Below are 11,321 nucleotides of genomic sequence, written 5' to 3' on the forward strand. Positions count from 1 at the left end.
CTTTGCACCATCCAATAACAAACCAGCATACCATACAAAAAAGTAAACTTTTTCCCGTTCAAAACAGTAAAAATAAACTTTTTTTCATATAGAATCTTTAAACAAGCATGGATAACAGTATACTTTTTTACTTTTTTAGATGATACATTGTTTTATTATTGGATGGTGCAAGATACATATGGTAGACTTATTCTAACCAATAATTTCTCGCCTAAGAGGCATGGATTGCTAGATTCCATCTGGAAGTAACACATCTCATCATGTTCTAAACTGGCAACCATTTCAAGAAACAATCCGTGCAAAAGCTTTAATCCGCTTCAAGATCATGAAGAAACTACAACCACCGGAACTTTCTCTCACAAGCTAGCTACAACATATGTAACTAGATCATTTTTGGACTGATATAAGAAATATATATATATATATATTATAACTTCCAAAGCATAGAGCGAAAAAGAAAGAAAACACTTCTAAATTATGACTCGATTAAAGTGTTTATGGCTATTATGCCAACCCAAACTATTCATGGATCGACAAAATCAAAGCATCTTGTGCCTTTGTAATTATGTAATAGCTTATTCGTGCAATTCCCAGATTTAATCGCACAATTCAGGTACACAAACCTGAACACCAGCAAGAAGAATAATAACTCGGCTGTGATTGCCGAATTCCATAATTCTCCGGGAGTAGATTTATAAGTAGATATTCGAATTCAGATCCGCTTATGGGCAAATTTGTAAGTAGAAATCCAAATTCGTATCAGAATTCAGTGAGCCATCAGACTTTCTATCCGAAACGAATCCAATAAGATACCAGACTTTTTATCCAAACCTGATTTGAACCGGATGTCAAACCGAATATGCTTGAATTTTGTCTAACCCGTTTTTAGCCCTATTGTAAATATAGGAACTCGTTCGAAGTTTGGATGAAGGATATTTTTTATTGGGTTTTATGTGCCCATTTTCTCCGGTTCAAACTATTCCCGGCAAATAGCTTGCAGGGACTGGTTCACGTTTGCCTGGGGGGAATTTTATGTATACCCGCTATCCACAAGGTTCAATATGTAAATATTTATTTTCGCAGATTGATCTATTCTCAGCATGCTGTTTTTTGAAATTAATTATGTTGTGATGTAGAGAGGATATTTTTAATCCCACATCGATTATTAGTTAAGAGATAATATAGTTCATATAGATTGGAATCTTCTCTCCCAACGTGAGACGTTTTTTAAAAGACAAAATCGTGAGGCTTTAAATGATCAAGGTCTATTGAAGCCTAAAAGCTCACTAAAGCTTAAAGATGATCAAGAGTTAAAACGAACAATATCTCACGATTTCTTGACCCATAAGCCAACCATCTGAGCCATTCGATCTCTTGACCCATGACCATAATATTGATGCCTCCTATCCACACATACTTCTTCTTGACTGGGAGGCTATGTTGTGGTGTAGAGAAGGCTTCTTTAATTCCACATCCATTATGAGTTAAAAGAGAATATGGCTTATATGGATTGGAATCTTTTCTCCCAACGTGAGCCATTCGACCTCATGATCATGACCACAACAAGTCCATATTTGAAAGTTGAAAGAAGCAACTTTTATGAACAAGTATTTTAGGGAACATCATGGTTTGACCCTTCCACCTTTGCCCGAGTTGCGAAGTGACATCCTTGATTTTTTTTTTTTTTTTGATACAGACATTCTTGATTTTAAAATTTATAATTGGGTCCCTGAAGTTGCTCTTCAAATGCATTGTAGTCCTTCTGTCCATCTCTATTATTTGGATGTTAAGGAGTTGGGTCCCTGAAGTTACCCTTACACTGCCACTGATGCTCCCAAAAGTTCGAAGAATTGCAAATCTTTCCATGCATTAATGAGAGCATCTGGTACAGTCTCATTCAGCCTGTTGATCGAGAGATTCATGGAAATAAAGGACTGACAGCTAAGAATCAAATCAAGAATGATCCCCTCGAGCCCATTGTCATTGAATTCAAGAAATCTCCAGCTTGACAATGAGCCCTATGGAGATCACAAATGAGCTTTTGAGGAAGATAAAGGCTTTCCAATTCCCCAAAGCCCAAGATTTTTTCTAGAAGAACCCCCTTAATTTGGTTGGAATAATGACTGGGACTCACTTCTCCTAAAATATGCATTCCAAAAGTATTGTGGGTCTAAACTTCAATAATTCCAACTTTGAGCAATTCATTGTCTATCACATCCGGTGGAGAAAAAAATGCATCATGTAGCGTAATAAATAAGAGATTAGACATTTAATATAGCTCAATTTTTTTAAAAAAAAATTCTCTGACCAAAATATCCTTTCTTATTGAATGCTATGATACTTCAGATAATATTATATGACATCCTATATTACTTTTTTATGAGATGCAACAAAATGTTATATCATCGTTATGATGTCGTGTTATTTTTTATAATATCTTGATAATTATTTATAGTATGCAACAGGATATCATATCACTATTATGATAATCTGTTATTTTTTATGACATCTTGATAATTATTTATTGAATATCATATGATGCAATGGAATATTATACTATTATTATAACGTTCTATTATTTTTTATAACATTCTGTCCAAGCACGAGCAAAATAAAGTAAAAGAAGAGAAAGGGCATTTTAATCAGAAAAAATTTAAGAAAAAAAATTGAGCTATATTAAATATGTATTTTCTTATTAATTGTGCTACGTAGCCTAATCTAATGAATCAGTGCATTTTTTCTCTCTACCTAGAGCGGTGGACAAAGAATTTCTCTTCCAACTTTTCAATTGGACTTGCTCACAGGCGGAAAGCCCTATCCTGTTTGCTCGAGTCCAAGGCCTCTGGGCAGGCTAAAACCCAAGGACTTGGACCCATTGGGTCGGGCTGGGCCTAAAAGATAGACCGGTTTAACGAATGGACTAGGCTTGGGCTTAAGGATTAAAGAGCGGCCCGTGATCCAAGATGAAGCTGTTACTCTTGGTGGTGGTGCAAAATTGAATGCAAAATGTCTACCTCTCTTAAGTCTCTGAGGTCTAACTTAATATCCTTGTACTCACAAATCCAAATAGTGTGAAAACCATGGCATTTTTCACCTTACACATATTCCTTCCGTACCGTGAAAAATAAGTACAAGTGTTGCTGTCAGTCTTGCAGGTGTGAAATATAACCCTGGTGTTGTTGATTCCAAACAAGAAAGCAGAAACCAGTCCAATGGAGTAACGATGTGGCGTTTGCAATGCTATCAGAGAGAATATGCCATAATCTTTGCTTCGTTTCTCCATCTTCTCCCCTCCAACCCACCAACAAAACCAAGAATACTTAATTTTCTAAAGATCCCTCCTTAGCCTTTTCCCATCTCCCCAAGCATCACGCAATACGTTGGGATGGTGAATACGGTGAATCTAGGACAAAGAACGAGAATATGCCGCGACAGATATTATAACTAGTCTTGTCTAATTATGATGCAGCAACGGCATTCTTTTTAGTTAATGCGTCAAGATATCGCTTCGATTTCTTTTCCAGAGCGCGGATTCTGTGCTCGGTTCCAGGAAGGCATCTAATGGACGAAGGAAAGCCATGGATAAGTTCACCAATTGCCGGCACACTGAATCTCCTGAAAGAACCTGATGCTCCACCCAATCATGGGCAGCATCATTGCTCGACCGATCATCCGATGATTGCTTCGCGCCGATTCTTCCACCCAGGAACAGCTATCCTTTTCTTCGTCAGGTTCAAATCGATCTACTATTCCCGTGTAGTTGGTCAGGAATTGCACAAGCAAGAGTCTTAGGTGTGGCCTGAGATTACGGCTTAGGATCTGTTGTGGTTCTAATAATATGAAGGACACTAGTAATCCCACATCGATCATGAGTTAAGGAGGATTCATACTTATCAGGTGAAAAAAATCTTTCCCACGTGAGGTATTTTTTAAAAGATAAAATCGTGAGGTCTATAGGTCAGAGCAGACAATACCTCACGTGAGGACTCTGTTGTGGTTTTAATAATATGGACAATACCTCGTATAACAGACCGAGCTCTTTTCCGCAACAGGGTCCATAATACTATCCATCTCTGGACCCATAGAATTATGTGCACCATTATCATGAGCACAAGCTTGATGATATTGTGTCTCGCCTTTGAAGTGAGAGGCCGATGATTTGATCTCGAGTGGTTGTTGTCTCTCGCTTCTATCCCTGATTAGCAAAGATCTGGTTTCCATGAGTTTACAAGGTGGAGTTGAGCTTCTTATATTGTTTATAGTTCAGCGCAAGATTACGAGTCTGCTTAATCAAGTTGTGAAAATCAATTTATTTTAAAATCATTTTTTTTTCAAATGGAGGTTTAAAAGAAATGCAACGAGAGAGAAAAAGCTTGTGTTTCACAAAATCATTTGATAAGTATTTTTATCAGTATTTAAGAAATAGTTTGTGTTTGACAAATCTTTCAAAAAAAAATATTTTTGACTATCAAATTATGAAAAAAAATATATATTTATAGTAAATAATGAGAGAATTAAGTGAAAATAAATAGAGACAGTTATGGTAAATAATGATTTTGAGTAAGCATATTTTTATCTTAAAAAAATTAATTTTTTGCTTCTGTTTTTATTTCCAAGAAGAAGCTCCAATTTTCTGCTTCCTCCCTGCAGCGTAAAATTGCTTTCGCCGTCATTCAGAAACAGATTATTTTTTAAAATAAATTTAATTAAATATTTTATTTTTTTAAAATAAATATTTTTTTAAAAAATAAGCTTCTTCTGCCTCCTTAAAAATTTGATCACACAGACCTCATCTATACTATATTGGAGAAGTAAGATAAGTAAGATGCTAAAGAGAGCATGAAGCCTCTACGATATCATAGAGTGCTGTGCAGCCATAAATGGCCACCATTAAGGAGTGGATGTCATCAAATAATTAGATGGTCCACAAGCTTGTGTGCATATTATTTGATGATTATCCATTTTCTAATAGAGGCCATCGAACTATGGGTAGTACTCTATGATATGTGACCAAAAATCCTGGTTATGCTAAAGAAATTAGGCTAGGCTATTTTAATGCACTAGCTATCTTTTATATGAATCTCATCCGCCAATGACAAATGGTAGTTGGGTAGATGTTCAAAGAGATCTGGCGTCCAATCACATACCAAGGCTTCTTTGTTAAAACTGCACCCATTTGGAGGCTATTCTGGATAGAGATGCTCTGATTCATGTGAGAGCTGGAGATAAAGAAAGAAGGGCTGTCCAACAGGGTACCATGGTCTTGCACGACTCGGGAACCCCCTCCCCATTCCCTGCTTGAGATGAAGTTGCGAATTTACATTGTTTATCTCTTGGTTTAATATCTGCTATAACTTCTATAATGTGCAAATAAAATATATTATAAATATCTGAAGAAGGCGTAAAAATTATACATGTTCTTAAAATTTATTATATGACTCAAGAAAAAAAAATGTTTAATGATTGATATGATTCCCCCACCCGAAGAAAAGAAAAAAAAGACATTATCTTTTTGAATGGAGAAAAAAGATATGATCAAAGCATCCTTGATGACAGTTTAATAGGTAAGCTGCATTTCTAAGCATCTAACACGTGCAACAAAAGAATACATGTATCATACAAAAATATATAAAACCGGACACAAAGTTTAGGAGATAAAGACATGTAGCCCCAACTCTGGTAGTTTGCGTCACAATACATGTAGAGAAATATATACAGATAAAGAGATGCATGCCGCACACATAATTCATATCTTATAACCAAAAAAAAAAAAAACAAAATGTCCGTAATTAAGAGTATACTGCAATGCTACCCTGTACCCAATACCCACGACCAATGTCACAATCAAAAAGAACACAGCCAACGCACAACACCTACAGATAACAAGACACAAGTACAACCATGGGGTTCCAAGAGACAAGCGGTAACGGTAAACATAGGATCTAACTGTACGGACTCATGCCAATGGAGGATTCCTTGCTGTAGGGCGCAGTGCCGGTGTTCTGGGCCTTGGAAAAAGACACGTAGTAGAACTCGGTAAGGATGGCGGTAAAGAAAACGAAGGCGGCGCCGGCGCCAAACACGCCCTTCCTCAGCATCTCGCACGACGGCTGGCCGTCACGAAACAGAGTCCTGTATCGGGTGTGGTACGCGTTTCGGACCGATCCGGCCAGCAAGCACACCTCCGCTATTATAAACGTCAACCTGGTCTCGAAATAAAATCTCTGTTTACAACTACAACCAAATAACTACCACAAAAAATAAAATAATATTAATACACAGGATAATGATTAGGAAAAAAATCCAGTTTAGGTCCCGAGATCAAGTGCACTTGGCGTTACGGCTTGGGAGTAAGGAGAGGGACAGCTGTCCCACTGCGCGTTGAATAATGGACACAACACCGCTCTCCAATTTGCTTTTGGAACTGCTTAAGCCCGTCGGTTTATGTGGATGTGGTCGGCGTCGATCTGGGCACCGATGGACATGGGTTGTATCTTTCTCACGAAAGAAGAATTCACCTTTCTTCGCGCGAATCCGCCGTTGGATCATACGTGCTGCTTTGATATATGTGCAGACTGATCAATTGTGTACTGGGTAATCCAACGGTCGATTCGCGCGAAAGAAAAATTCCGCCGTTGGATCATACGTGCTGCTTTGATATCTGTGCAGACTGATCAATTGTGTACTGGGTAATCCAACGGTCGAATCGCGCGAAAGAAAAAGGTGAATTTTTCTTTCGCGCGGACGATATAACCCGCTCCCAACCTGTTATAAGAGCCGTCATGACGGTATCTACAAGAGCCGTTATGTAACAGCCGTTTTCCACAGTATAACTGATCATGTTACAAAATATTTCTATTTAGATTTGTACTCTGTAATAATATGATGCTACAAGAAAGGAAATTTTACAGAAAACTTCTACTTTGTTAGGTTAAAAACAGATTATTTATTGCGCCTTTTAAGAGTCCATCTTACTGCATTTAATATGACAAGATCTAAGACTCCCATCTCAAAATAAATATATACATGATGCATTATTTTTTTATTCATATGAAAAATAACTTTATAAAAATGCATAGTAAAATAATTAATTACTAAAAAAAGGTCCAAAATAGATCTACATCTACATGGTAATGTCAAGACAATTGGAACTGAAGCATCGAAAGCCTCAAATTTTCGACCAATTACCTGTAGATCTGAAGGTTTTCATCAAGAGAAAAGAAGTTTAAAGCAATATTAAAAAAAGTAGAGGCAGAGAGGGATCGATACCAGGAGAGGAGGAAGAGGATAATGGCACAGGCACGAGCACCGCCGGGGCGGAGCGATCGGCCGCAGCAGAAGCACTTGCTGGCGGCCATGATCACCACCTGGCTCGCCAGCAGCAGGATCAGCGCCCCGACCCCGTACCCCGTCGCGATGTCCGAATCGTACGCGCAGTACGTGTACTGCTTCTTCGGGTCAATCATCACCGTCGCCTGAACCGAATGATCCAACCATCCATAAATTATTCGCCGATTAATTAGAATATTTCCCCCGATGGAAGGGATTATCCATAGTTTTGGATGATTAGAGGGCTTACCGTGCTGCGGCGCTGCTCGGCGGCGATGGCGAGGGCGAAGGCGATGAGGTCGAAGATGAAGACGACGACGATGATGAGGGTTGAGGCCATGGGAGGCGGAGGAGAGCTTAGATCGGAGATGGCTCTCTGGCGGGCTTAGGCTAGTGAGCAAGGAGAAACGGATGGACGGGGGAGTGAAATAAAAAAAGAAACGGATTTGGACGGGTTAAATACTGGTTGCCGGCAGGCAGTAGAAACGAAGTAAAGGGTGTACCTTCTTTTCTTCTTCTTCTTCTTCTTCTTCTTCTTTTCGGAGTTCTGATCCCTCTGGACGCTTTTCTGTCTCTTTCTCTTCTACCAAAGCTGGACCTTTGTGCTTTTATTTATTGGTTTTCTATTTTTTTTTTGGGTACATATTGGTTTGCGGTCGAAGGAAAGAGAAATTGACCTGTGGATGCCGAATTCCATCCAACAAAAAGAGGCGTGCTGAGTTTAATATGATTTCTAAAGGATGTCCCCACTCGCTTAACGAGTTTGATCTTTCACCCACTCTGCTTTTTTTGGTGGGTTCGGTTTAATGACGGCCGAGCTAAAACATGGAATGTGGTGGGTGTCATTGTGTGTTTGGTGGGTTTTGATAACCAGGTGGGTCATTAGTTAATTATTTGATTTTTTTGATAATAGTTTGTGTTGGTGTAAAAATTTATCGACGTCGGAGAAACTGGAGTCGAAGGAGTCACGGTCACCGTTGGAACCTGCAAAGAAAGTCTAAATCAAAAGTAGGAGTACTCCGACAAGACCCTCCGACGCTCAAGTCAGTTCTCTACCTCAACAAGAATGGAGTGCTCGAACGAAAATTTTAGCAGAATTTTTAGATAAAGATTAAAGCTTAGAGAATAACATATCTGGGGGTCCCTTTTTATAGGCCGAGGGTGTAACAGATTAACAGCGACGTCTGTAACCGCCCGGTAGTGGGCCGTTCGGGGCCATGAGGAGTTTGTTACGGAGAGTAGTGGAGTGGAGTCGTGGCCATCGCCATGGCCTGCCACATGGAGCCTGCTGTGGAGAGTGGAGTGATGTCCGTTGTCGTGACTTGCCAGAGCATGATGGAGCCGCGCGGGATCCGTTACAGGAAGTGGAGCAGAGTCGCGGCCATTACTGTGGCCTGCCAGGGAGTCCAGGCCTGTCGGCCGAAGCTCGGTTGGGGTGTTTGGTGGAGAGGGGTAGCCCTCCGCCTGAGAGGAGCTCGGATGTTGCTGGCGAGCTTTCTACCGTTGGGTGCCTAGGGTGCTAGTACCGCAGGCGAAGGTCATCTGCTAGGGGGGTTCAGCTGCTGGGGCCCGTGCGTTGTAGGAGTTCGTCCGGAATCTGCCCGCTACAGAAGTTCGATCGAAGTCTGGTTCCCGTGGAAGTCCGGATGGGGATCATTTGTTGAGGAAGCTAGGCCGAAGCCTGCCTACAATAGAAGTCCGGAGGGAATTCGTTCACAAGGAAAGCTCGTGTGGAGGCTTACAGTAGAAATCCAGTGCGGACCGCTCGTAGTAGAAATTTGAAGTAGACCGCTTGTAGTAGTAGCTCGAAGTAGATCGCTTGTAGCAGAAGCTCGGTGTAGATCGCTTGTGGTGGGGGCACGGAGTCCGGCCCTTGTAAGAATTCGGATGAGGTCTACCTGCAATGGGAGTTCAGGGCTGAAGTCCAACTCTCATAGGAGCTCGGACGAAGTCTACCTGCAGTAGGAATTCGAGGAAGAAGTCCGGCTCCCGTAGGAGCCTGGATGAAACCCAGAAGGCGGTCGACCGCCGTAGAAACTTGGATGGAGCCCGTCCGTCGTGGAGATCTGCTGTTGGGAAAGTTCGGCCACTGGCGAACTGACGTAGTTCTGGAAGAAATTCGGATTGGAGTCGATCGAATCTTGTCGGAAAAGATCCGAAAGGGGTTCGGAGAACGGTTGACCCTTGTAGGAGATCGGCCGATGGTAGAATCCAGAGAGCACTTGGAGCAGTCTGATGGACAACCGAAGAAGCTTATCGCTGGGGGAAGTCCGGGAGATGCGGCAGGAGTTCATCCGTCGGGAGAATTTGGGAATATTGCGGAAGCTCGGTCGTCGGAGAGGTTCGAAAAGATGTCGCCCAAGGTCCGACGCCGGCAGAGTTCCGAGAAGATCACTCCTGATACGAACTTCGACTGGAGGGTATTTTATACCCAACAGTTCGTTACCTGATTTCAAGTGGTATAACAGAAAAATTATTATCTGAATCACGCTCAGATAAATTGCCCAAATGCCATGGTGGATAACACCCTACGATCATAAATTTCTGATTGCACGTTATCCACCGTATATATACTTCAAGATTTGCATTGGTCTACCTAAGTATAGTCCAGACAATAATTTTTCGATATCCTAAGTTCTGATCACATTTGAGCTTGAGATTTCGACATTCACCGGTAAAAGTAAATAAGGGGTGGACGGTGATTCTAATTTACTAAATTGTCAGTTGAATCAATTAGAATCGAGAAGGATCACAGTTGACTTGATATAATATCAAGAATCCAAGTACAAACAAAACAGTTTTTATTTTAGAGCTGAATTGAAATAGAGGCTGGGCTCTCGAATTGTTGCTCCAAGCTCGATCCCCATGTGCAGGTCAACTCATGTTCTTCTGGCCTGAGCACGACCAGATCCGGTAATAAAGTCCAGTCCTCTCCGAATCGTACTCGCTATTGTAGTCGTAAAAGGCGTCGGACATGATTGTGACTTTTTGTGAATTTAGTGGCGTGTTTTCTGAGTCATTTGCTTGGCTAGAAGTGGAAAATTACCTGGCACAGCTTTTGTTTGAGCATAGTTTCTGAATTTAAAAAGAATCTTGCCGTGAATTATGGGTTACAACATGGAGGCTGAGTTGAATGCCTCCTCAAATAGAATATCATTGATGTAAACAAAAATGATGCCGCCTAGCCTTTCAATTTTCTAAACAATAGTAAAAGTGCATAGAGCATAAGGACAACGTGCACCATATCCACCAACCTCGTATCAGAGCATGTACGATCAACTCTCCTTACGATCAAATAAGGCTTAGGTTGAGCATTTGGTATATATTCTTACTTAGACTTGTGTGGTTGATTGATCTCGAAATTCTATGAGATTTAGAGATTAAATTGGTACAAGTAGCAAAATTAGATAGAATTATGTTTATATTTATAAATAAAAAAATTTATCTATAGATCTTTAAATAAATTTAAAATTATTTTTAAGTCTTTAAAATTTTTAAAAAAATTAAAAAATTTTTGAAATGCTAAAAAATTATTTTTAGATCCCTGCCGTTCACACAGAATGATTACACAGATTTGTGTTTTGGTTACACAGTTTTACAGATTGGTTATACATGTTCATGTTCAGATTATACAAGTTATGTAGATAATCTGAACATGGATTTGTGTAATCAGAACATTGACTTATGTAACCAGAATATGGACCTGTGTAATCAGAATATAAACTTATGTAATCAATCTGTGTGGACGGTAGGGATTTAGAAATAACTTAGCATTTCAAAGACTTTGTGGTTCTTTTGGAAAGTTCAAAGACTTAAAAATAATTATGAATTCATTTAGGGACTTATAAATAATTTTTGCTTATAAATATCAAAAATATATTTAAATTGGATCGGCTCAAATCTTATTGAAAGAAAAAAAATTCTAGATATTTATGAACATAGATCTAATCAAATTTGATTTTACCAATTGTACTAGTTTAATCCATAAATAT

At 39.7% G+C, this 11,321-nt stretch overlaps 1 protein-coding gene across 3 annotated transcripts; it reads right to left on the reverse strand.

Annotated features, from left to right (window-relative positions):
* Positions 1-5,646: 5,646 nt before the first annotated feature.
* LOC105055482 (uncharacterized) lies at positions 5,647-7,987 on the reverse strand. 3 transcript variants are annotated; one of them, XM_010937319.4, is made up of 4 exons: positions 7,833-7,987; positions 7,580-7,719; positions 7,270-7,475; positions 5,647-6,204 (listed from the first exon to the last, which is right to left on the reverse strand). In XM_010937319.4, exons 2-4 carry the CDS (start codon positions 7,667-7,669, stop codon positions 5,943-5,945), a joined length of 558 nt encoding a protein of 185 aa, XP_010935621.1. In that variant the 5' UTR covers positions 7,670-7,719; positions 7,833-7,987; the 3' UTR covers positions 5,647-5,942. The 3 variants fall into 3 exon arrangements, with proteins under 3 accessions (XP_010935621.1, XP_010935622.1, XP_029123521.1); XM_010937320.4 differs by having other exon boundaries at positions 7,580-7,705; positions 7,833-7,979; XM_029267688.2 differs by having other exon boundaries at positions 7,580-7,935.
* Between the last annotated feature and the right edge of the window lie 3,334 nt (positions 7,988-11,321).

This window comes from Elaeis guineensis, chromosome 12 (assembly GCF_000442705.2).
Source record: "Elaeis guineensis isolate ETL-2024a chromosome 12, EG11, whole genome shotgun sequence".
NCBI classification, from domain to species: domain Eukaryota; kingdom Viridiplantae; phylum Streptophyta; class Magnoliopsida; order Arecales; family Arecaceae; genus Elaeis; species Elaeis guineensis.

Coding starts and splice junctions, on each gene's coding strand:
- LOC105055482 (XM_010937319.4), bottom strand. CDS start 7,669: ATGGCCTCAACCCTCATCATCGTCGTCGTCTTCATCTTCGACCTCATC. Junction 7,476..7,579: donor CCGAGCAGCGCCGCAGCACG/GTAAGCCCTCTA, acceptor CATTCGGTTCAG/GCGACGGTGATGATTGACCC. Junction 6,205..7,269: donor ATCCTCTTCCTCCTCTCCTG/GTATCGATCCCT, acceptor TTTCGAGACCAG/GTTGACGTTTATAATAGCGG.